Here is a 24822-nt window from a genome sequence, read left to right as displayed (position 1 = left end):
TCCATAATCATAGATCCAAAGTTGGCACCATCCAGTCATACCTAAGAATGTTCAAAGGTCCCTGATTGTGGATGGTCTTGGCGTTTGGCAGATGGCTTCCTTTTGGGCTGTTCCAAACTCTCGTAGTCTTCCAGTTATTTCATATCCTAAATAAGAGACTCAAGTTTGAATTAACTGGTTGCTTTCTGTTTTGGACCCTCGGTATCTGCGTAATCCCAGAAAATTTAACAATTCAACAGCCCATTGAACACATTCTTCTTTAGTTTCAGTAGCAATTAGCAAATCATCAATATATTGTAGCAAAGTTCCTGTCTGAGTGGGTGTATTCCATGATTCTAGTTCTTGAGCTAAACGATTTTCCAAGTTTTATCAGGCTATTTTTGAATCCTTGTCCAAGTTAACTGAGCTTTTCTTCCCACTTTGGGGTTTCCCCCTTCAAAAGCAAACAAATTTTGGCTTTCTTTGGCTAAAGACAGGCAGAAGAATGCGCCCTTTAAGTCCAAGATGGTAAACCATTTTTGGTTATTGTTGAATTAGGTTAATAAGGTGTATGGATTAGCTACTACTGGATGAATATCCTCCACAATCTTGTTGGTTGCCCTTAAATCCTGAACTAACCTGTAGCTCTTTCCATCTGGTTTCTTTACTGGTAAAATAGAGGTGTTATATTCTGATTTACATTCAATTAGCAACACATATTTTTAAAATTTATCAGTGATTTCCTTGGTTCCCTTCTGATCTTCTTAATTTTAAGGGATATTGTTTTATCCGAACTGGGTGGGCCCCCTTTTTTTATTTCTACTTGTAACAGGTAAAGCATTTTTCACCTTACCTGGAACTTCAGATACCCATACTCCCAGATATACCTGATTAAAGACTTCTTCTATTTCAGGGAGGTCGTTCTTTCTGCTTTTCTGTTGAATTAAAGATAAACTCAGGACTTCAATTAATTGTTCGTCTTTAACTTTTAATTCCGTTTCTCCTTCCTTAAACATTATGGTTGCTTTCAAATGTTATAGTAAATCTCATCCTAGCAAAGATTTTGGAGAATTCGGCATGTATAAAACCTTATGTATTCCTATTTATTTTCCTAGTTTGTACTCTAAAGGTTTCAGAAAGAACACTTTTTCTTGGCGGCCAGTAGCTCCTACAACTGTAACAAATTCTTTTCCCAATGGAGTCAGACTCTGATTTAACACCAAATAGGTTGCTCCCATATCTACTAGAAATTCCACCTCCTTTTCTCTGGTCCCTAGCTTTAATTTAACTAGTGGGTCTTCTAGGGTAGATGCCCAGGTCCCTGTCAGTCTAGCTCCAATTCAGTCATTGGAGCATCTGGAGATTCTTTAGGTTAGGGCAATATCACTTCCAGTGTCCAGTTTTCCTACAGTATGCACACTGATCTGGCCCCACAGACAAAGGATTTACTTTATCTTTGCCTGACATTCCTTTTCTACCTCTGCCTTGTCCTCCTATGCTAGTCCCTTTACCAGTTCCTACTTGTCCCAAAGCTGCCACTGTAGCTGTGGCTATGGTGCGACTCAGCTTTTTCTTCTCTACTTATTCTCAATTTCTATACGCTCTCCACGCTTCCTCTGCCAACTTTTCTATATCACAATTATCTGGCTCTTTAAACTTCTGAAGCTTTTCCCTAGTATCTTCTGATGATTGTCCTAAAAACAGATGGGCTATCTGTTACTTCCTTTCCTCTGAGGAGGGATCTAATGTGGTAAACTTTCACATCACTTCCCTCAACCTGTCCAAAAACTTGGTGTTTCTGTTTGCCCTTGTTTTACAACAAACAGGGATGACCAATTTACTGGTTTTGGAATTGAATTTTCCAATTCAAATTCTATCCAATTTTGATATCTTTTCAAAGCAGCATAATCCTTGGGCAGATTGTAATCCCAATCTGGTGTTGCAGTGGGGATATGATCTTCCACTCTACCTACTAATGCCCCTGCAGTAATCTGACCATGTACATGAGCGCATGGTTTTTAATACCAACTGTTCTTCTGTTTCAGTTAATGCATCCAGCATTACATCTGTATCTCCTCAGTCAGGATCTTGGCTTTTAACAATCAACTCAAACCTTTTTGCCACTCCTATGGGATCATCCTGGTACTCTTTCACGGCTAACTTCCAAACATCCAAATCTCCCATTGAAAAGTTCACCTTTGTTCTTGTCCAACCCTCCGGTCCCATTGCCTGTCTTAAAGGTGTCTGAGTTATTGGCCCTGTTTTGCTATGAATACGTGCAGCAATTGATAGAACAGAAGGACTGGAAAATGTTAACTCATCAGCAACTGCAACCCCTTCCTTCCTCCTCGTCAGTATTGGAGGGATACAGGGTAGGGGATGCTCCTCTCGGAGGTACCAGTGATGCATAATCCTCCACCCTATCTTCCTGATTACTCCTTTTTCTTAACTTCAGACATCTTTCTCCAATATCACAGGCTGAACAACATCTCTCCAATTTAGATCCCTGTTTTTCCCTGTCCATTTCCAAAGCTAAAATTAAGGGATCCAGCGGAGCCACATTAATCCCGCATTCCCTCTGTCACTCCGAGTGGTTTCTTAATGTAAAAAACATATCTGCATACACTACTTCATCCCATGTCTCTGGGTCCCAGTCGGGATCAGATACAAGGGCACAGACTCGTAGCCCCACTGCCTTTGTGCCTTTTTTATTGCTCCATTTGTTGGTGGTTTTTTTTCCCCTACATCTCTCACCCTGCTCTGCAGTGGCTACAAATGTCTGCCTCTGCAACTGCACTTCTGCTTTAACCCTTTCTAGCTCAGAATGTAAATCTGTTACCTGTTGCTCCAACTCTGTGTTGTTATCTATCATGCCTTTGTAGGCAAATAACAAACAGCCTCCCATACATCCAGCATGGCTCACTTACTCCTTCGAGTGGGTATGGGGGGTTGTACAAAATCACCCCAGTACTTTGACACTCCCATGGGGTCTTTGGCTCCCCACGGATCAGGTTCTATATTAGTGCAAGTTTCTGTTTTATCTCACAATGTGCTCCACAGGAGGAGACAGAGCCCGAGGCATGAAACATAACGATTGTATATTACAGAAAAACTTCAACGCGAGCCCAACAACAAAAATGCACAGAACAGCGTCTCTTGGTGCAGCTACATACCCCACTGACCAAGCCCTGCCCTCAACACACACATACAAGGGATCCCACAAGCACACTCCACACAACTAGAATACTTAGAACACAAATAAAATCCAGCTAGACAAACAACTATTAATGATTCAATCACAACATACCGTACAGCATTAACCACATCATATCGTCAATACCAAAATCATTACCGTGATAATCTGCAAAACTAGGTCAAATATCATCAAGTCACAAATAGAGATCCAAACAAATCCGAATGTATACCAGTCGGACCCTAGCAGTCGGGTGTATGCCTTGCCTACAAGATTTCTAGATCTCGATTTGCAGAAGGCTCCAAACTAAAGGTTAGCCCATCAAAATCCAAACTCCAAACAAACTCCCATGCAGGACGTCTCCTACAACTTACGGAATGTTAACCAAAACAAAATCATACTTACAAAAGAATACCTTCTTAAAGATGGTCCTTGTCTGCTCCTGCAGGGATCCGAATGAGTCGGGGGTCTCTCCAGGAAAAATTCCTGAGGGCCTTAGGGAGCCCCATCCTCAGCGGGTCCTGCAGCTGAGCAGAGAGGGTCCCATCTGGGTCACCAGACTGATTCAGTGAACTTGCCAAGAACTCGCCAACAAAGTTTAAGTTGACAAGCAGGTATGCTTTATTGCGGCCCTGGGAGACACGGGGGATATCTCCTCCTGACATGTCTCATCCCAGCATCAACCAGGCTGTGATTATATTGTTGCTTAATATACATATTCGTTATATTTCCAGTAAATAACATGCATATTCATAACATTTCCCAGAACTACTTTACATGGGTTTACACCTATTTTTGCATGCGCACAACAACGTGGTAGTGGGCTCTGGGACTCCTGGTGGTCGTTTCTTCATCGTCTTCACCACTTCATTCTTTGGCTGAACTTCAGGTTTGGAAAGCCCTGTTGTCAAGCACCCCACCACTAGTCCAGTTCTAACTGGTCATTATGAAACGCTTACCCAAAATGTTTCCTTCTTGCTGTTATTACTTGCCATCGAGGTCAATGTTGCTTAGCTACAAAGCAGAACTAAAATTACTTCTGTACGAAAGAGTATATTTCATTTTGTATTTTCATGTCTCAACAGTTCACTTCAAAGGCTGTAGTATTTGCTTTGTCGTTTGGCCTTTACCAGATGAGAGAAAACGTCTGCACCTTAGATGTGTTGGTCGTTGTTCTGGTTTAAGCGCAGACGGTAACTCAGAACCACACAGCTGCTCACTCACTCCCCACTTCTTCCTACCACTGCTTCTGGAGGAATGGGGAGAAGAATGGAAAGGATGTAACTCCCATGGGTTGAGATAAGAACAGTCCAGTAACTAAGGTATAACACAAACCACTGCTGCTACCACCAATAATAATAATGCTGATAAGGAAAATAACAACAGAAGACAATACAACCTCTCACCACCCGCTGACTGAAACCCAGCCCGACCCATGCAGCGATCTGGGCCTCCCAGATAACTCTCCCCAGTTTCTATACTGGCATGACATGCTGTGGTATGGAATACCTCTTTGGTCAGTTTGGGTCAGGTGTCCTGTCTCTGCTTCTTCCCAGCTTCCCCTCCTCCCTGGCACAGCATGAAACTGAAGAGTCCTTGATCAGGGTAAACATTACTTAGCAACAACTGAAAACATTGGTGTTACCAGTGTTGTTCTCAGGCTAAAGTCAAAACCACAGTACTGCACCAGCTACTAAGAAGGAGAAAAAGGACTGCTGCAGCTGAACCCAAGACAGTTGTCTCTAGCGGTATCTTTCCACTGGATGAAGAGATTGGTAGAGCAAACAGTGGTTGCTTCTGTTGTTCCTCTCCCTGTTTGTTTCGAACATGCTATCTTTCCTCCCTTAAATCACATTATTTCATAAAGAGTAAAAAGAAACATAATTTGGAGCAGCAGCAAGCTGAGCCCAAGTTAATAGTTTAAATTGCATTCCATCTGTTCAGCTGCATGGCCTGATGGATGTGCTGAACCCATTTTTTACAATTTGTTTTAAGCTGGTAAGAACCATCTCTCCTGGCTCTGGTCCAGGCTGGCTGTGGAGAAAAACTTCCTATCTGGACTTCCATGTCCAGAGCAAGGGATTGAGTCAGTAATCCCCGATGCCAGGCTACCTCTTCCATCTGCAGGTTGCTAGTTTTTGGAAGGTTAATTTCATCAGAGACTTGAACATCGTTGCCAAAAACTGAAGAGGGGGAAAACTCCACCCCCCATGTATGCACACACAGAGGATGAAATTTGCAAACATGATTACGCAGGACACGCTTTAAATCGGCTTATTGCTGTTTTATGATGGCAAGCAAGCAGTCACAGAAGCCAGGGTGATTGGCCTTGCCATGTGCGCATGCTGCTGGTAACTCAATAACCGATGAACACCCACTGTGGTCTCCAGACCTCGAGCCTTTGATGTAGCAACAAACAAGATAGATTGCTGTAATTTATCTGGCCCCTGGAGGGCTGTGCTGGTAATGTGCCATGAGCCCAAGGGCCAGCCATCCATAATCTGTGTAAAAATACAGCGGATCGCAGTCACTGTGCTGCAGGGTTCTTTGTTCCGTGCCGCACGAGTTTGTGTGTGTACAATGCCTGGTACTGGTCTCAATTTCCAGCAGCCAGTGGCTGTTAAGTGTTAGTGTAATATGTGCACTCCTTCCATTAACCTTAATTGGTTTTGTTATATAGTAAATATACTCCTTTTGAATAGACTTGAAGCGGCAGTGCTGGAAGTGTGATATTTCCCCGTATGCATTTACAAGTGTAACTGAGAGACTGGGGAAGACATGCTGGGTTTCAGGGAAAAAGATTTTGGACCAGCCAAAGCCTCCAGTGGATTTGCTGATGGAGGGCAGATGCCCGTGATATTGCAGTTGTGTAGCCTGGAAACCTAAGGGGAGAGTGTGTGGCCTCCTGGCTTGCACATGAGCCTCTCTCCTGGTAGAAGACAGTCCTGGCTGGGCTGTGCCAGGAGAAGAAGAAGTCGCTGCTGGATTCGGGAGCCCCAGCAGCAGCTCCCTAGCCACCTGTGTGCACTGGGGTGCCACCGAGTGTCCATGTGCCACCACCAATGCCCTCCTGCAGCAACCCCATTCCTGGGATCTCAGGGTCGTAGGGTTGGAAAATTAGAGTAGTACTGAAAACAAAGCCTTGTCAGCTTGAGTTTCTGGTTTGTTGCCATGTGGTGGGATACCTTTTGTTCCTGGAGCCTTACTGCAACCAAAGAAGGATTTTATGTCATCTCGATGCTGCTTCTTTCACAGGGTATCTTAAAAAACATTCCTCTTGTGTCAGCAAGGAAGTTGTGACATGGCTGGGAGGCTGCTGTGCCAGAGCCCGATGTGCCAGTTTTAAAATGGGGTATGAGGGCTTGCCTTGCTGAGCACAGCTGCCAAAGGGTAGGACAGGTACATCCGGGAGAAGGCACAGGGGCCACCTGTTGGGAAGTAATGCTGGGCTCTTCTCTTCCCACAGGCTTGGCCTTGGCCCAGCGGCAAGTGGCAGTGCAGGAAGGGCCCCTTTACCGCACGGAGGGGTCCCACATCACGCTGTGGTGCAAGGTGAGCGGCTACCAGGGCCCGTCAGAGCAGAACTTCCAGTGGTCCATCTACCTGCCCTCGGCCCCCGAGCGGGAGGTGCAGATCGTCAGCACAGTCGACCCGTCCTTCCCCTACGCCATCTACACCCAGCGCGTGCGCAGCCGCGGGATCTACGTGGAGCGGGTGCAGGGGGACGCCGTCCTGCTGCACATCACCGACCTGCAGGACCGGGATGCCGGCGAGTACGAGTGCCACACGCCCAACACGGACGAGAGGTACTTTGGGAGTTACAGCGCCAAGATGAACCTCGTGGGTAAGCTGTCCTGATAACAGCATGGCTGGGGCAATGGGGTATCTCCCAGCCAGCATGCAGCACAAACCCATGAACCCCTCCATGTGCAATGTAGTCCACGTAAGCTGTCAGAAAAAACACCAGTGAGGAAGACAAGGAGAAGAGGGCAGGCAGCATGGGTAGTGTGAATTGCAGGAAATAACCATATAGAGGCACAGGAGATATCAAGCTTTCTCTAGTAATAAGGCCCTTGTAAAGAAGAGACACCAGGTAGCTTAGCTGGGGAGAGGAACATTTGAAGCTCTGGCTGAAAGCAGGAGGGATGTGGAACTGATGTATATAGAGGAGAAAGGTGGGGAGGCTTCTCCAGATGGCATAGCTGCAGAGGAGAGAGCTGTGTGCCAAAGGTGATGAAATAGTGGAGTGGGGAAGGTGGAAGATGTAACAGGACAGATCATAGAATCATAGAATCAGCTAGGCTGGAAAAGAAGTCCATGGTCATGACGTCCAACTGTTACCCCAGGACTGCCAAGTCTACCAGTAAACCATGTCACTGAGGGCCTCATCTACATGGTTTTTGAGCACTTCCATCTTCAGGCTCTTAACAGAGGGTAATGCTGAATGCATCCTGAAAACACCACACCAATCAAATTGAGTTGTCTGTAGACGAATGCGGGGGAGTTGATTTGGGGTTTGTTTGGTTGTTTTTGTCTGTGTTAGAAAAATTGAAAGCAGGTTCTTTTAAAATCTGGAGTATTTCCACAGCACCTCTTATACTAGCTGACTTGACTGTTTCAAGCTTCAGCTTGCTTTCTGTATCTCAAAATGGGATTGGATTTGAAGTCTCTAACTCAGCCAACAGAAGTTTAATAACTTCAAGCAAACTCTTTGCTGAAGGACTCCTAAAAGAACTCATCTGCAGCAGAGACACCCTTCTAGCAAATTTAAGCCTACAGACAGCAGGCTTGCTTTCCTGTGAGCCTGCTGGTCTCTGGTTTGGAAGCCACTTTGATATTATCCAGACTAGCTAGTCAGGGTGTTGGCTGTTCAGGCCATGTTGACACAGGAAACCCATTGTGAAAGGAGTAAAGGTGTGAGTTTAAATCACAATAGCCCTCCTTTGGGTTGTGCTTCTTGCCCTCAGCTTGTGTGCACCTTGCCGCCTTCCCTTCAGAGGTGCCAGCCCAGCCGCTGTCCCACGTGAAGCCTCATGCTTGGGTGCAGGTTCTTACTTAGATGCCATCTGATGTCCATGAGAAGTTGGGGAGGCAGACACTTGAATACTCTTTTCTATGTGGGTTTTTTTTGTTTGTTTGCTTTGTAGTTCTTTGATCTGCTTCAGGTGCCCAGGTTTGTGGTTGCCCCTTTCGTTTGAACAGGACTGTGTCAGCACTGCTGCTCTAAAGTCACCTTAGGGAGTGAAGCCCGTTGAAAATCAACACCCAGTGGGAAAAAAAAGTGCCTGGGGGCAGGGTGGTTTGGAGCTGGGTTGCTCTGCCAGGGAGCTGTACCCTGTGGGCTCTTGCAGGAAAGCTGTACCTGTGTTAGCTGCTGGTGGTGCACAGCATGGGACAGGGATGCTGGTGAGTATAGCCAGTGTGCGTGATGGCTGTAGGGTACGAGGGAGCTGTTCCACCAGGAACTGGGGAGCCAGCACCCTCCTGGCTGATTTGATGGCCAGCCCAGGGCTTGCTGGCTTGGTATACTTTTTCTCTGTCTCTTGCCACAAGTACAAGGCATGTAAGATTTGGGATTCCATAGACACCCATGAATGGTGTTTTGAGGATATTGGCTTCAGGGCTTAATGTGCGTCAGGGATGTTAAAGAAAACAGATCTAAAGTAACTTTTAGTGGATTAGGTAAATCACATTATGCCTCTTCATGGATGCTTGCACTTAGAATTTGGGGCCCTAATTTGGTTTAGCTTAATTCATTTCTGGAAATTCACTTCAGAAATTATTTAAGGTCACTTGTGTTTTGAATGTGTATATCTGTGTAGGTGTTTTCTCTGATTTAATCAAACTCTTGACAGAAACTGACTTTTCCAGAGTGCCCCTTGTGATGAGCTGTAGGACAGCAAGCCCATTCATGTGAGCCGGTGTTGACTTGAACCCTACTGGACCTTTAAGTTCTGCTGGGGAAATGGGCTGTTCGGCAGGGCTGGGAAGAACATGAACCTTTTTATCCCCTGACATTTCAGCTCTCAGCTACAGGTCATGGGTTTTCAGGCTGGCTTTGTTGCTGTAGACAAGAAGAGGTACACAAGAGCTAAATGAGAGTTACTGTTCTCATTTTCTCAGAAACAGAACAAAACTTTTTTTTTCTTTCATCCAGTTATGAATTTTTAATTGACTCATTAGATTGAGTGACTCTTTTGGCAACAGCAGAGCCTGCAGGGAGGCAGGTTTGTAAGCATCTCTATTCTCTGTTTGTGTGTGAAATGGATGTGTTCTGAGCAGTGCTGATTCTAGACTTGCTGCTCTGAAAGCTTTGAGTTGTTGTGTCCTGTGTTTTAAGGGAAGAGATGAAGTAAGAGTTTCTCCCTTCTTCAACCAGGCAGTACAACTATGTGATGGGGGAGCTGGATGGGACACTGGTGCATCAGCACATGGGGCTGCTGTCTGCATCGGGACAGACTGACGGCAAAGCAGCCAGTGTGTGTGTCTCTGCTCCTGTTATCTGAGCAGCATTGAGGGCTATATATCCAGGGTTCTGCAGCTGCTAAAACATAGTCTTGTCATCTTCAAAGATGTGCTGGTTGGGCTTGAAAGTGCAGTTCTATCTGCCTCACAAACAGCAAGCATGGCTGGTGTCTCCAATTGAGATTTCTTTCTATTCACTGAGGTCTTGGCCAGGATCTAGTACCACTCCAAGGACCTGATGTCTCTGCACTAATAAATGCTCCTCAGGTACTTCATGGGATTCTTACCTGGATTTAGGCATGCAGTACAAGTGATAATCTCTCTAAAGCTAGGAATGAGGCCAGTAATGTGGTTCAGTGACCTTCTGCCGTGGGAGGAAATGTGTATCAAGGCTTAAACTTTTTCACCAGTCTTCAATTTCCTTCAGTTGCTTCAAAAATAAGTCTTTCTATCTTGCTACCCTTCTTCTCATCTCCTCCTGAGCTGTATCATTGGGAAGGAGGAGTTATACCTGGGCTGCAAAATGTGTTAGGAGGAACAATTTAGGGCAACTCAGATGGAATCGCTTGTGCTGAGGGAGGTGGCAAAAGGGAAGAAAATAATGGGTGCAGCCTTTTGGGATGTTGTTGAACTGTGGTTAATTATGAGAAAGGATTATCCCACATACGAAGTCTGCTGGCTGTGAAAAGTACATGGGCTGCTCCTTTAATTTATGAAGAAGTTAAGGATAGGAAAGAATTTTCAGGTGAAAGAAGGCAGCATCCCAGCATCACCACTGGCAGGGCAGCAGTATTTTCCAGTTTGTCAGTGGAATTATTCCTTGTCTTAATAACACTTGAAATAGGGGCAAAGAGGAGATTTCTGTGCAGTTATTTAGGTGGTGAAGCTGCAGGGATGCTGTGCAGTCCAAGATGCTGGTTTGTGCTTCTCAACTTACGTTAATGGATAAATAAACTTGTGTTTTGCTGTGGGGTAAAGAGAGCTCATAGCAGTTACTTCGGAGTTCATGAGTCGCTGCAAATTTGTACTCCACTATGTTTCTGCAACAAGTTGCTTGTGTGCCTGTACCCTTACAGCCTGTACCTGATAACAGCAAAGAGGCCCAGGTACAACCTCTTCAGAAGCTTCAGACTTTTCTCTCAGTGTTATTTTATCTGTGCTCTCACAAATGTTGAGCTGTTTTTCAGAGTACGTGTTTTGATGGAAGAAATCAAGCTTTGAGGTTTTTCTTGAACAGGCAGTGACAGAGCAGGAGGAAAGGTTTCAAAGCACTTGAGGAGGTGGCAGCTCTTGTACTTTTTATTTTGCGGGAAACAGCTGTACAGCATCGATCCTAAACAAGTTAAAGAAAATGAAAGGGTTTTGGATGGGGTGGGCAGGGGGAGAGACCACAACCTCCATGGTACCGCAGAGTGAGAAGGAGCAATTTTGGTGCAGAGTTGAGAAACAAGCAGCACTCGGACTCTGCTGTCTTGGAGGAGGGCAGGAGCTGCTGTGGAGCTGATAGTGACTGCAGGGAAAGTCACTGACATCTCCTTCCTGCCAGGCTTAGGTGAAAGGGGGGCGGAGAGGATCCGCACTAGTCAGGTACTGTTCAGTGGCTCCTCTGTTCACCCTCCCAGCCTGGCCACACTTCTTCTCTCTGCTAGGGCTCACCCTGCCCAGGTAGGCTGGTGCCTTGATCTCTGTCCTGTTCCCCTGGGTCCTGTCTGGCTGTGATGGCTCCCAGGGGCTGGGTGTGTGTTCTTTTGGCTGGCAGCCCCATTGTGGTGAAGTTTTGACACTGTGCCAGACTTGGAAGTGGTGGTGCGTGTGGACACTGATGGTATGAAGAGCCAGCAGCCTCTCTGCCTCGTGTCAGAGCTGGCTGCAGCTCTACTTGAAGGGATGCTGTCTCCAAATGCTGAGCTGCCTGACTCTGCAGACCAGAACTCAGTCCATGTCTGACCGTGTCTTTAAGATTGTGTCTTGTAGGAGTCCACTGTGACTGTGTGGCCAGCTGCAATCCTGTGGAGAGAAGGATAGCTGTAGGGTGCATCTGAGAGGCTTTAGTAACACAAGAGGTGGAAGAAAGACTTAAGGTTGATGCTGGAAGGGAGGGAGTTGCATAGGTCTCAGACAAGCATTGAAGAAAAGAAAGCAGGATTCTCTTGTTGACCTTGCAACCGAGAATCTCCAGAACGCCAGTGGAAAGGTAAAGGGCATGTAGCAGGAAAAAAAATAAAAAAAAAAAGAAATTTATTAGCTTGTACCAGCTGTTACTGCTTGTTACCAGCACCTTCCCCTCTTCTTTGTCAAGTGCTACCATACATGATCTGCCTGTGCACAGAGCAGAGGGGGGATGTCACAGATTTGCCATGGGAGATCACTGCCTGCTCCTGGGAACCTGGGGGCACTCAACCCAAGTGTAGTCACCTCTGCTCACATGAGGAGCGTGGACCTTGGTGGCTGCTGGTTTATTGCAGCTGTCAGATGGGCAGAACGTGGCTTTGCTTGAGGGAGGTGTCAAAAGTGGTAGTCTTGCAGACAAAGATCTGCTGGTTTTGATAGAAGTCGTTGGGAGTCTTCTTTCTATGCTGCCATTTTCTCTTCCTTCTGAGAGACAGGGGAAAGCGTTTGAGTGTTTGTCACTGTGCATGTGTCCTGGGGGGACTAGGCTTTTTGCAGATGAGCAACAGCATGCAGAAGTGGAAACTTCTGAAGCAGTTCAGACTGCCTTGAGGGGGTTGCACAGGCTCCATCTCTGGAGCATTTCAAGACCTAAAAGGATCAAACCCTAAGCAGCATGGTCTGACTTTATAGTTGACCCTGCTAGACCTGCAGTTGTGCTACAAACACCACCACCGCTGCCCCTCCAAGGTGCTTTCCAGCCTGAATTGTCCTGTGATCCCATAATGAATCTTTCGGCTGCTGTGCAGTAGGAACCACTGTTAGGCAGCAGTTTGGAGAGAGCATGTTTAAGGAAAGGTATAAAATGGTATATAGTGGGGATGTCAGTGCTAAATGATGGCATAACATTGGTGATCTCAACAAGGTGAGAACAGCAAGGACCTAGTGTATATCTCCATATTCTTTCTTCTTTCTGGCACATTTTTTTGTGTTTCGTATTTCGTTAGAGAGATTGCAGGAGTTTGTCTCTATTGCTTTCCTCTGGTCTACAAAAGGAGAATTTGAGAGCCTAGTGCAGATGTCCTGATCTGTCTGAGGCCGTCTCAGTGACTTTGCTACCTCCATGAAGCATGTGTATGCTTTATTTGGCCAAGCCATCAATTAACCAAAGTGAGTTCCAGGTTTAGTGTTGTTGAAATTCCTGCTTTGTGAGTTACATTCATCTTTGCCTGTTTGGGCTGTGCTTGTTGCAGTAATTAGCTCCCCAGAGGAGTAAAACGTCCTTCACTTTCAAATTACCCTTTAGGTGACATTAAAAAAAATTAAAGAAAAAGTGAAATCAAATACCTTCTCCTAGGTGGTCCTTTGCAGCTAGACACCAGGGTATTTTGTTCTAACTGTCCTTCTTTACATGCCTAAAGCTCTTTGTAGTAGCCTTGGAACAGAAAATTTGACCTCTGCTGCTCTGCTTTTTCTTTCTGTTCCTGCTGTGGATGGAAAGGGAGTGTTCGTCTGTTGCTGGGGGAGGAATGAGATGGGGAAAGCATATTTTACCTCTGGCAGTTCCTATGGGTACAGCCTGGGAATTGCACCAGCAAACCAGAGTACCCAGTTTCTTATGCTAGGGAGTAGTGGGGGGAGGCAGGCATTCAGGGGTCCTACCATGCTGCAGGCATTGGGTCTTACCATGCTGCCGACTCACTGTGTGTCCCTGGGTACGGCGCGCTCCGTCTCCCTCAGCATTTTCCAGCTGGTAAAATTAGCATACAAGCCTTTCATAAAGTCTAAGCTAAATAACTGTGAAGCACTTTGAGCTCCTCAGATAGCGGGAGTTAGAAACAAAGGCTTATCTTTCAGCTCTGCCTGGTAATGATGCTGAATAGGATTCATCTCCAGTCCTGCTTTATCCATTTCTGATGTCTTGGAAGTATAGCTGCTTAAGCTCACTCAGTTTTGCTCTTGCAAAAGGGCACTGCCGGGTTGAGGAGGCTGGTGGTCTGCTGGTGCAGGCAACCCTATGGCCAGTGGTTCTGGAGCTGGCAGTAGGGGCTGCTTCCTTACAACCTCCTCTGGCATGGATGTGCATGAAGCCAGTCAGAGGCTCCATGCCCCATCTAGATGTAATACTCCTTATGGTAAGAGGAAGGCACCAAGACCTATTTGAATTTCCAGTCTTTTTCTTTGTCCCTTTTTTTAAACCTTGGCTTTAGTCATATATAATCCTGCAATGAACTGCATGGGCTTAGTTATTTCTTGTGCTTTCTAAAACACTTTTGGGTAGATATCGTTCATGTTACAGCTGAAAGCTTCTAACATAAATCCCGGTATGTGTCCTCGCATTGCTAGACAAGATTCACTTATTATTTTATGTATCTTTATCTCATTTCCTGTTACTATTTAAAGTGCTAAACACTTCAAATTACGACAGTTTTGTTGCAGTACACCATGTCCTATTCTTTCGTGTTGGAATTGCTTGCCTAATTTTTACTTTTTCATTGTTGCATTACATGACATCACTTCTGCACCTCTATCTGTGCAGGAGATGTGGAACAAATTTTAGGCAGACCTGCCTGAAAAAATGGATAATCCATTGTATCTGCTCTCCCCCTTCTTTGCTGTTGAGCTTTTTCCTTCCCTTGCCTTCGTGCCCTGTCCCTTCAAAACCCCAGGTGACTTGGTGATGTGACACGCTTTGTGGGGAAAGCTCTCCATTGTGGAACTGTTTCTTTCTCCCCTCCTCTCCACCTACCCATTTCTCAAAACCTGGCATTAGACACATTTGGGGCACATCACCATATTCCATATGTTTTTTCCTACATTGTCCCTTTTGAGGTAGATACTTTTTTAAATTTAGCTAGCATGTGGAGGAGAATTACAATAAGAATACATGTCCCTTTTTATGCATGTCTGTACTCTTATACGTGTGCATTGTAAGAAAAAATGTATTCTAAAATGCATTTCTAAAAATGTAAATGAATGCAGCCACAGGCGATTGCACAGCCCTCTGCTCGCAGATCTAGGCTGGTCTTTAAAAGGAGCCCTCTCGCTTCCAGGCTTTCTATGTCTCTTACTTGTCAGGAAGGGAGGTGCAGGAGCCCAAATGCTATTTTGCCTTCAGACTGTGAAGAGCTGCAGCATTTTGCATGGGTAGGTTTCTGTGTAGCGCTGAGCCCGAAGAACAAAATCAGTCTGGTCAGTTGAAATGATCTTTGAAAACTAAAGCAGCCTTTCCTGCAAAAGCCTCTTTTCTAAAGACTCAGGGTCTTGCCCTCTATTCTGCCCCAGCCATGCTTGGCTCCACTCAGACATGCCTGTCTCAGGTTGATGGGACTGTGGCACTGGTTCTTCCACCAAGCCCTTTGCCTCTTCAGTGTCGGTGAGGCTGGAGGCTGCAAGGCTTGGGATTCTCTGCTACCGTGGAAGGAGCTGCTGCAAAAGCAACAGTCAGCCCACATGCCCTTTTCACTTGTCCTGATGACTCTTCCAATATACTCTGCCAGTTCCTGGTAAAATGAGGCATTTGGTAGTCTTAAATCCTAAATCCTTTCTTTCAAGAAGAAAGTACTCTTTATTTATAGGATGCCTCTTAGAATATCCTTCTGAGATCAATGTTACAGGCTGTTTGTGTATATTTCCATATTGTATATTGCATTTGAAGACGAGCTCTACCTCAAGTGTTTAAAAAATGTGTAGATGAAGCCTTTAGTGACATGGTTTAGTGATGGACTTGGCAGTGCTGGGGGTAAAGGTTGGACTTGAAGACCTTGATAAGGTCTTTTCCAGCCTAATTGATTCTATGATTTTAAGTGTGCTACTCAGGACCCGAGGTTCAAATCTTGGGCTTTCCATCTTTTTCAGGAAAGTAAACCTGATGTGTGAGGGAACTCGTTCAGGTCAGGCTCCGCGTGCAAATCATGGGAAGCAAAGGGTCATCTGGTGTTACTAGTCACTATGTTTATTAGTTACTAGTATTTCCACCCAGTGTGTTCTGGGCACCTCCCAACATCATGTTTTTTCCCCTAAGTGATTACTTTTTCACTACATGCACAAGTGAGAGAAGCTCTGGGAGACTGAGAAGAAAGGCAGAGCACAAAAGGAGAGCCAGAAGGAGCTGGGCTTGGTTGGGCGAGCGGGTGGGAGCCAGTGGGCTGTAATGTGGGATGGACAGAGCTTGGTACCTGCCCCTTGCATGCTCAGCAGCTTGCCAGGGGTTGCCTCCAGCTGTATCAGCCCACTCACTGGGAGGGTGTTTGAGGGGCACCTATCTCTTCTGCCTCCCCACTTGTGATGGGTACCGGCAGGGCTGAGGGGCCAGGGCAAACTGGTCGCTCCCTGGCATTGGATCTGCTCCTGGACTCACTGGCACAGCCTGCTGGCATTCCTGGCAGTGTTACTAGAATACCGGCTGGCAGAGGAGAGGAACAAAGTGTGCGGGTTTCTCTGCTTCTGTGCCTCCAAACAGGCTCTTGGCATTAAATGGGGAAAGCATAACTGTGAGTGCAGCTGGTAACATATGGCACCCGTCCCCTGCCTTAGCAATTGCTCAGTGAACTCTGAAAGTGGAATACGGTCTCCATGGCTCCAGCCAGCTGCAGCACTGAGAAACCCCACAATCTAGCGGCCCGTTATTCGCTTACTGGTGGAAATCTTACGTTCCACGTTGCCTGTTTTTCATGCTGGCTCCCGGGGGAGGTTTGTGCTACACTTACTCCTTCATCCTTCTCTTCTCTTTATTTTTATTTTTTTTATAATTCATTTCCCCTGGAGGATCGCTTTATTTATTCTTTAGTTCCAGCCCCTTAGACTTGGTTGCTCTGCATTTCTGTCGGTCTGCTGCCTTGAGCGGCAAGAGCAGCTCTTTCTGCTGTTGCTGATGCTTTTCTCACATTGCCTGTGTTGCCGCGGTAGGTCTGGTGATGAATGATTGAGTCCCCATGTAGCGCAGTGCCTCTAGCCAGCCTGCTTCTGTGGCACAAAGCTCTCTGCTCATTGTGGTGTGGATGCATGAAATTTTGTTGAACAATTGCAAAACAAGCAAGACAAAGTCAAACTGGTGGCCAATGCTCAGGAAGACCACAGGAAAGCAACAAACGCAAAAGCTCCTAGCAGCATTACCAGTTGTACATCAGATCCTTTTTGTCCTATCAGGTAGGATAGCACAAAAGCTGAAAGCTTACTGCTTCTGTCTCACCCTCACGAGGGCTCAGAAGACTAAGTGAGACCCCTCTGATTCAGTCTCCTTACCTGATAATTTGGAAACGCTACTATTGAGCATCCTGGGGGAGAGATTTACTCTAGTTTAAAGCATTAGAAGGTCTCTGCCCTGCTTCTGCTGCCTGCTGTGGGTGGGTGGGAAAGGGAGAGCAACACTTTAGTGCTTCAGAGGTGAGCTTTTGGTCCCAAAGCAGCCTATACCCTCACTTCCTCCAGGCAAAAGCTCTGGCAGGACTGGCCTTTCCCACTCCCTGTAGCTCCTCCCAGGCAGTGCAGGGTTTTGCTTCATATGCTGAGCAGGAAGCCTGACATACCCTGGGACGGTGGTGCCCCTCCGTAGGGAGAAGCTGGGAGGAGACATTTTCCATCATGGTTCTGTGTCTGCCCTGTCGGTTTAGCTGTATAACAGTTTTACAATCTTTATCTGATATAGGTTTAAGAGGATTTCCCTGGGTGCAGTGGGATTATTATAAGTCGGAGTGCAGTCTCCAGATGATACTCCTACAGCAAGTATTTATTTTAAGTGGGTTTAACAGTATTTAATTTATTTTCTTTTTTTTCATGGGTTATAAGTAAATTGTTTACGCTATCAGAGAAGTAGAGCCTGGATAAAATGAAGGAATGTATTACTGGTTTCCAGGCTGGGGGTGGTGAAAGAAAGCAGCAGCTGGAGGTGGGAAGGAAAGAAGATAAAATAGTAATGTTGAGGGAAATGTAACGTTATTCCAAGTGGCACTGATTAGTAATACTGCCAAACATCTGTTTATAAATAGGAGATGTAATGGGAAGGAAAGCTGGAAGGAACGTGAGAGTGATGCAGGCAGCACTGGCTCATCATTTGAGGAGGGGGTGGCTTCTGTCAACCCTGTATCTGTCCCATGCGGTTCCAGAGGCTGTGCTGCTGCAGCCCCCAGGAGCATGGGGGGTTGGGGTCTCCCATGCACCCTCCCAGCCCTCATGGGATGGCGCTCGGTCAGGTTTACACTGAAGTGTTTCCTCCATTTTAAGGTTTTCCACCATCTGAAAAAGAGCAGCAGTGGCGACCCTTGCCATTGGGAAGGCTGCATCTGTACAGGAAAAGTCTCCTTTCAAGCCATGTGCAGGCTGTTTCTTTATCTTCCCCCTGCCTCCAGCAGGCTTTATTGATAGCAGAGGACTCTGAGGCTGGATGTGTGTACACACAGCCTGAAGTCCTGCTGGGTTAGCAAGAGCAGCCTTCCAGCCATCTGTGCGCGGACAGTATCCATAGTCCTTGGAGTATTTCAGAGGATGCTAATGGGATGGGATTAGCCGCCCCACTTGCCCTTGCCATCAACGAGACATTTCTAGAGAGCCTACAAAGAAGAGCAAAGACAGAACTAACTTGAACAAAGGTGCTTTTGAATGCAGAAGAAAGCGTAATTTTACCCTCTGGCCTTATGGAGGCAAGAGGTGGGGCTGCTGTGTTCCCCATTTGATATTTGAATGAGCCTCTGCCTTAAGGGATAGTTGTTGGCTGAGTTAGTACTAATTGGCTGGATGCCCTTCAGTGTCCATGCTCTGGTTCTCTGACACTGTTTTTCAACATACTGTGCCCTTTATTCCTTACTGGGTACTAGTTAAAATGGTAACTTTGGGCTCTGCAAAGAAATGTAGCTGGGGAATGCCTGCCTTAGGGCAGTGTGTCATGGCAGGCAGGGTTTTGCAGGCAGGGATGCCTGTGTGCTGAGCATGATGTGCTCTGAGCACTTAACTTTCTCAGACCCTGTCATTCTTTGGTTTTAGCTGCCTGTTCAAGAGACCAAGATTTTCATAAAGCCGTTCCTTACCAAAAGCATTTCACAACTGTGACTTGTAATGCCAGACTTACTGAGGGTGAGAAGATTTAGAAAGACCAGATTTTTATGGTATTATGCTGTTGCATGGAAATGAAGAGAAGAGATCCCAGAGCAGCAGGTTACTTATTGGAGGGCTCATGTTAGGCTCTTCTGAGCCACGTCCTCTGAAGAGTTGCATCAGCATGCCACAGATGACCACAGGTGCTGCCGCAGTCTGGTGTCACCTTTGAGCTCTCTCAGGTGTACTGATGCCACCTGTCCACAGATAGGACTCCTTGCAATACTGCAGGTGATGGTTGCGTGTGCTGGATGGTCCACATGGCACTGCAGCTAGAAGGCAGGAGCACTGGCACAGCAATGTTGACCAACAGGGAAGGGAAAGCTGGTGGAGAGTTGGGGTTGGCAAAGGTATGAGCCATTCATTTGGAGAGACTTTGTGCCTCGGAGGAGCTCCCTGGCTGCAGAGGCAGCCACTCTGGGACAGCACAGAGATGCACTATGGCTACAGGCATATTTCCACTTTGCATGAAGGGCTCCTGCCTCCAAGCTGGATCCTGAGGTGCAGGGTAAGCTGAGCCGAAGATGGAGCCCTTTGGCTGCAGTGTGGTCAAGGGGACTCAAGAGGCTCCTGCCCTTGCTGGAGAAAGGAAGGTTGTGGAGATCCCAGAGCTGGACTGGGCAATGTGAAAGGGAGCAAATGGAGATACGAAAGGTGGAGAGTGAATAGGCTGAGGGAGACTGAAGGTGAGGGAGTTAAAAACAAGGAAAAGTGTAAGGAAAAAAGAAAGAGATCTGAAAAGGAAGCTTGAAGAAAAGCAAGAGCAGCAGCACTGGGAAGGCAAGAAAAGGAGGGAGTGTGGAAGTGGCAGGTGAAAGACTGGATGAGAGTTTTTGTGTTGTGAAGAACAGAGGTGTCTGTGGCAGGGTGGAATCCTGGAGGTGCTGGAGCAGGGAGAGCAGCACGTGTGGATGACCAGTGAGGGACTGTGGCTGAGGTGGAGGGAGCATCCTTGCTGCCTCCTGCAATAGGAGGAAGCCCCAAGGCTGCCAGAGATATGGGTCCCTTCTTCTTCAGCTGGTCTCCTTCTGCAGGAGCCATGTGGGACTCTTCCCTCACGCTTTTCCATACATGCTTCAAGTGCCCTAGATGCTGTTTCAGGCTCTTGACTATCAAGCAGGCAAAGGGGGTTTCAGTGCTGTCTTCCATCAGGGCTGTCAGGATGCAGTAATTACCTTCGTACTGCCACCTCCTACCCTTTCTTCCTCTTCCCCTGTGACTGGGAAGTCAGAGGCAGTTATGATGCTTTGAGAAGCTCTTTTCGAAGTGACTTTGTGAGTCATAAGGGATTGGTGAGTGGTGGGGAATGGGATGCTGGCACCCAGCACGCTCAGATCGTTTCAACTCTCTTGTGTCTGGCCAGAGCAGCATGTGCTTCGTGCCTATCCTCTGAGATACTGGTTTCCTTAGATCTCATCTGTTTGGACAGGCTCCTGCTGAGGTTGTGATGTGGATGGAGGGAAGAGGAGAGGAGGAACGAGGACACCAGAGGTGGGCTGGGGTGGACGGCAGTGCAGTGGCTTTTGATCATCGTGTCCATTGTGTCAGGCTTAGCCAGAGCCTGTTGCTGTAGATAAGCACAGTGCTGGCTCGAGGTCCTGAATGAGTGCTGAGCTGCTTTGTGACAGCAGTGGGATGCGTTTCTGGAGGAAGCCCTGTTGCAGACCATTGCTATGAGAAGATGGACTTATCTTCTGTGGTATGTTGAAGCCACGGGATGCTCTGGTGGAGTAAATGAAGCTGGATAACTGTGGACAGTTTCCACTAATATGATGGTTTACATGACATGTGCCTCCTGAGGACCCTCTGCTCCTTGGACCTCTCCCTGAAAGGCTTGAAGGTGTTTTCTGTCACTGCTAAAGTCTAATGAGTTTGAGACAGCCACCACAGTCCCAGTCCTATTGCTAGTCCATTAAGCTGATGCCCAAGGGGCCACCCATCCTGTCCTTTACTATCTGCTGGTTGAAGTTGTCAAGACCAAAATGCAGATTCTCCTGTTGACTGCTAGGATGTAGCGCTGTTGTTGAGTGTTCAGGGAGTGCTGTCTGGGACAGCAGGACAGCCAGCCTGACAGTGAAACCCCCGTACGCCAGCCAGAGCAGAGCCTGATTAAGCTTATGAAACCTGACAAGATCACAGCCCAAGGTGGTATTGCTGGAGGCTGCTTGACTGGGAACCGTGTTCCTGCTGCAGCAGCATGAGCGTTAGGGATGTGTCATTTGAAGCCTGTCACGATATACATCTAGCTGTTGAGTACGGAGCATGTGAAAGTCTCATGCAGTTATTAGGCTGCCAGAAGAGCCTCCTTCCAAAACAGGTACTGGCTGCTGCTGTTTGCAAATGAAGAGCAGCTTATTGTTCTGCGCTGGGTGATGCTCCATCTCAGCTTTGAATAAGTGGTCGCCTGGGCAAGCACGAACTGGCCAGGACACAGCTCCTCCATCTCTGCAGGTGCAGTGGCCCCACCACCAGCTAGGTGGGTGTGTGTGCCCCCCAAGATAATCAGGTTCAATGACCTGCAAAGGACATCCCCATAGCCCCGCAGCTCCATCAGTAGCCTGTGTCTCTTTGACCCCAAGCAAAGTTTGTCATTTGCCAAGGTATGGCAGTTGGTGCCCAAAGGCACTGCATGCTGCCTGCTGTAGGTCTGGCAGCCAGCAGAGCAGGGACTGGTGCCTGGGGATCTGTGGCCTGCTCACCCTCAGCTAAAATAAACTCTAAAGCAATGCATCCTACAGTATGACCTGCATAGGAGCCTATCTGGCTCGCCACTTCTGCCGTAATAGCTATTGCAGGGGTCTGTGTGCTGCTTGTTGTGGATCTGCGTAAAATCAGAGGCTTTTACTTCCTAGCAGTCAGTATTTCTCACGCAGGCACTGCCCTCATTCCTGCTGGTCAGATTTGTGTTCATCTGGGAGAAGCAGCGGCTTCTTAAACAGACCAGCTCTTACGCCTTTGTTTTGTTCAGTCCCACAGGGTTAATCTCCTTCTTGGCACCTGATTATTTGCCGCTGTGAGGAACACACATGGGCTTGCCGGATGCGTGTTTGGAATTCTCATTTTGCTGGCTTTAATCCCTGTCTGGGAGCTGTGGCCAGGTCCCAGGGGCAAGTTGATACCTGAGCCCCCGCAGGAACCATCTCCTGAGCCGCACTCTCGCCTCTGCCTCTCCCTGTGGCTGCTGGTTCTGAAGTATCTCTGAGGGGGAGGTATTGTAGTGAACACACCACTTCCCAAACAGTTATTAAGTGTTCTATGTTCCTTGGAGGCCAGTGGGCATCGGTATTGTCAGCTTAGCAGCAAGCCAGCTAAAAGACAGGGACAGGGGCTTGCAGGGCTGTTTCCCTACTCATGCTCCTGCCATAAGCTTCTCTCTCCTTCACCTCTGAAACACACCAGGTGTTGACATGACTGGCACAAACATCACTATACTCCAGTAAGCTGCCAGCTTCTCTCCCCCTCCTGCAGCTCCAGCTCTTTGCAGGAAAGAGCCCCCAAAACTTTTCAAGTCAGTTTTCCATGTTGCTGCCGTCTCCTTCTCCTGGTAATCCCAGCAATTGCTCTCTCAGCATTCCTTTGCCACCTTATTGCATTGCCACCTGGTCAATGCTGTCATGAGGTTCCCTTCCCCTCTTCCAGCACGCTTGCTGCTGTGGCTTAAGACCATTCCTAGTAGAGCTCGGGGTGCTCTCTGTCTGTACACCCATGCATTACCCCTTTTCCTCCTTGTGGGAAGGAGGTCTGGTCTTCCTAGCTCCTGACCCACCCCCCCCCCCCCCGGTAAGTTACCCATTGGCTTTATTGCTTGGTTTCCTCTCTTTGTGATTTGCTCCTCCTCCAGGTGATTTTGTTGATGTATAATTAGTTGGCACAGCACCGAGGCATGGATCCCTGGAGTGCTCTCGCGCTGACATTAGCAGCAGACGGTGACTAAAATGGAGACACGCTTGTATGTCTTGTACTCCTCACTGCTGTTGGGAGCTCAGAAGGGATCGCAGATGTGGAGTAAATGGGAGCACTTTGAACAAGTGGCGCTGTAATCCCTCACTGCCCCCACCCCTCTACCCCCTTTTTTGCAGACATTAGTTTGATTAAAATTGCATGAACCCACACACGAGTGTATTTTACTTTATTTATTTCCTCCCAGCAGGAGGCTGGTTGAGGTCTGCACTGTGGAAAAGCTGTGGAATTTGGGTTTTTTTTCAATAACTTTCCCTCTGTGGGGCTTTCAGCTGGTTGCTGTGGGGCTGGTTGTACCAGCGAGACCTGCTTTTCCTGCGGAATGCTGAACGTGAGCACCCTCTGATGCACTTGCTGGTGGTGCATGGGTGTGCGCCAGACAGGCAGGGGCCCATTCCAGCAACAACATCTGGAAGGGAGTGGTAGGCTTGCTCTAGCAAATCTTCACCCAAGGCTTTTCAGGTTACTGAGGACATCTCCATGACTGAGGTGGGTGTAAGCAGCTAATTTAAAACCTAGGTGACTGTGTGGGAATTAAAGTATTGATGAAAACAGGTACCTTTTGAGGGTTTTTTTCAGCCAGGTTTGTGCATCCAGGTTGGCAAGAAGTGAAGTTTTTGCTGCCATTTGCTGCAGCCTTCTGTCTCTTGTAGAAGAAACAGGGAGATGTAGTGATTGGACAAGGGGTTTAAACTTAAACAGGGAAAGTTCAGACTGGATATAAGAAAGGCGTTCTTTACTGTGAGAGTGGTGGGGCACTGGAACAGGTTGCCCAAAGAAGTGGTGAATGCTCCATCCCTGGGGGTGTTCAAGGCCAGGTTGGACAGAGCCTTGCGTGACATGGTGAGGCATCCCTGCCCATGGCAGGGGGTTGGAACTGGATGTTCTTAAGGTCCTTTCCAACCCCAACCATTCTATGATTTTATGGCATGGGGAATAAGATTACTTCATGCTACAGCCGTATTCCACTCTGGAAACACTATGTCAAAACTGTCATACTCCTTGATGGGCATTTATAGCATGGGCTCTTACTCCCTCATCCAGGGACATGTGCAATTTAGTTTTTGCATGTTTTCCGCTATGTTGGAAAAGGAAGATGCTATTTACTTCTTTTCAGGAGAGATTGCTTTTAATGAAACATTTGCAAGGTACAGTATGACCCTCAGCAAGGGCTCTGTTGTGTGCCAAATGTGGTTTCCTTGTCCGCATCCTCACTGTACCCTCCTTGTGCCTCTGCATTTTTGGCCAGGAGGAGCAAAGAAAGGGGCTGGCAGCTCCTGCATATGCTTGTCCCAAGGCACTGTGTGGGTTTAATCTTCCTTCTCAGACATCAGTGTGTGACACAGGGCTCTGGGGATTTGGGCCAGGGGGAGCTGGCATCCCAGGCACAGCTCTTCCGAAGGTGGAAATCTGGAGGAAGCTGTACCTTGCCAGCAGGAGACAGCTTCCTCTCCTCCTCCCTACCCCCAGGGGTGGAACAGCTGCTTGTACTCTTTGGAGGATAGCAAGGTTGCATGTAACAGAAGTGCAAGACCCCAGTGAGTGGTCTGTGCAAGGGATTCAAAACCATAGTGGGTTCCCCCCACTCCTAAGGCCAGAGGAGCCCCCTGCAGCTCTTCTTATCAGCTGGTGCAGATGTGGCCATCGCCTGGTATCCCCTGGCACTGAGGCTGGCCTGCTACTGGTAAATCTGCTACTGAACATGTTTCAGTATCCAGAGCATTGCTCTGAAATTAAACAATTCTTAAATGGAGTATGAGTGGAACCTAACAGATTGTTTAAGCATTTCTTCCCACACTGCCATCAGGCTGTGAATATCCTGAATCAGAAGTAATGTGTTTAAAACTCTTTCAGAAAAATGTTTAAATTACTAATAATCAAGTTGTGGTCCATTATCTGGCATTGTCATGGGTTGTATGCTATGACAGACAAATACCATCTTTATATGTGAGATCTAGATCACTGCTCAGGTTGGGCTGGGTATTGGTCGGCGGGTGGTGAGCAGTTGTATTCTCTTCCCTTATTAT

At 47.2% G+C, this 24822-nt stretch overlaps 1 protein-coding gene across 1 annotated transcript in view; it reads left to right on the top strand.

Annotated features, from left to right (window-relative positions):
• Positions 1 to 24822, top strand: part of IGSF3 (immunoglobulin superfamily member 3) — a gene marked incomplete at its 5' end in the record, with an annotated part of 102582 nt that overhangs the window by 28480 nt on the left and 49280 nt on the right. The window contains one exon of the mRNA XM_080612630.1: positions 6639 to 7016. Coding sequence (XP_080468756.1) covers positions 6639 to 7016 — 378 coding nt within the window. The remainder of the gene's footprint in view (positions 1 to 6638; positions 7017 to 24822) is intronic.

Source organism: Psittacula echo (genome assembly GCF_963264785.1).
Source record: "Psittacula echo genome assembly, chromosome: 3".
Taxonomy (NCBI): Eukaryota; Metazoa; Chordata; class Aves; order Psittaciformes; family Psittacidae; genus Psittacula; species Psittacula echo.
The sequence above is the reverse complement of the archived record's forward strand: the minus strand, read 5'-3'. Positions and strand labels throughout refer to the sequence as shown.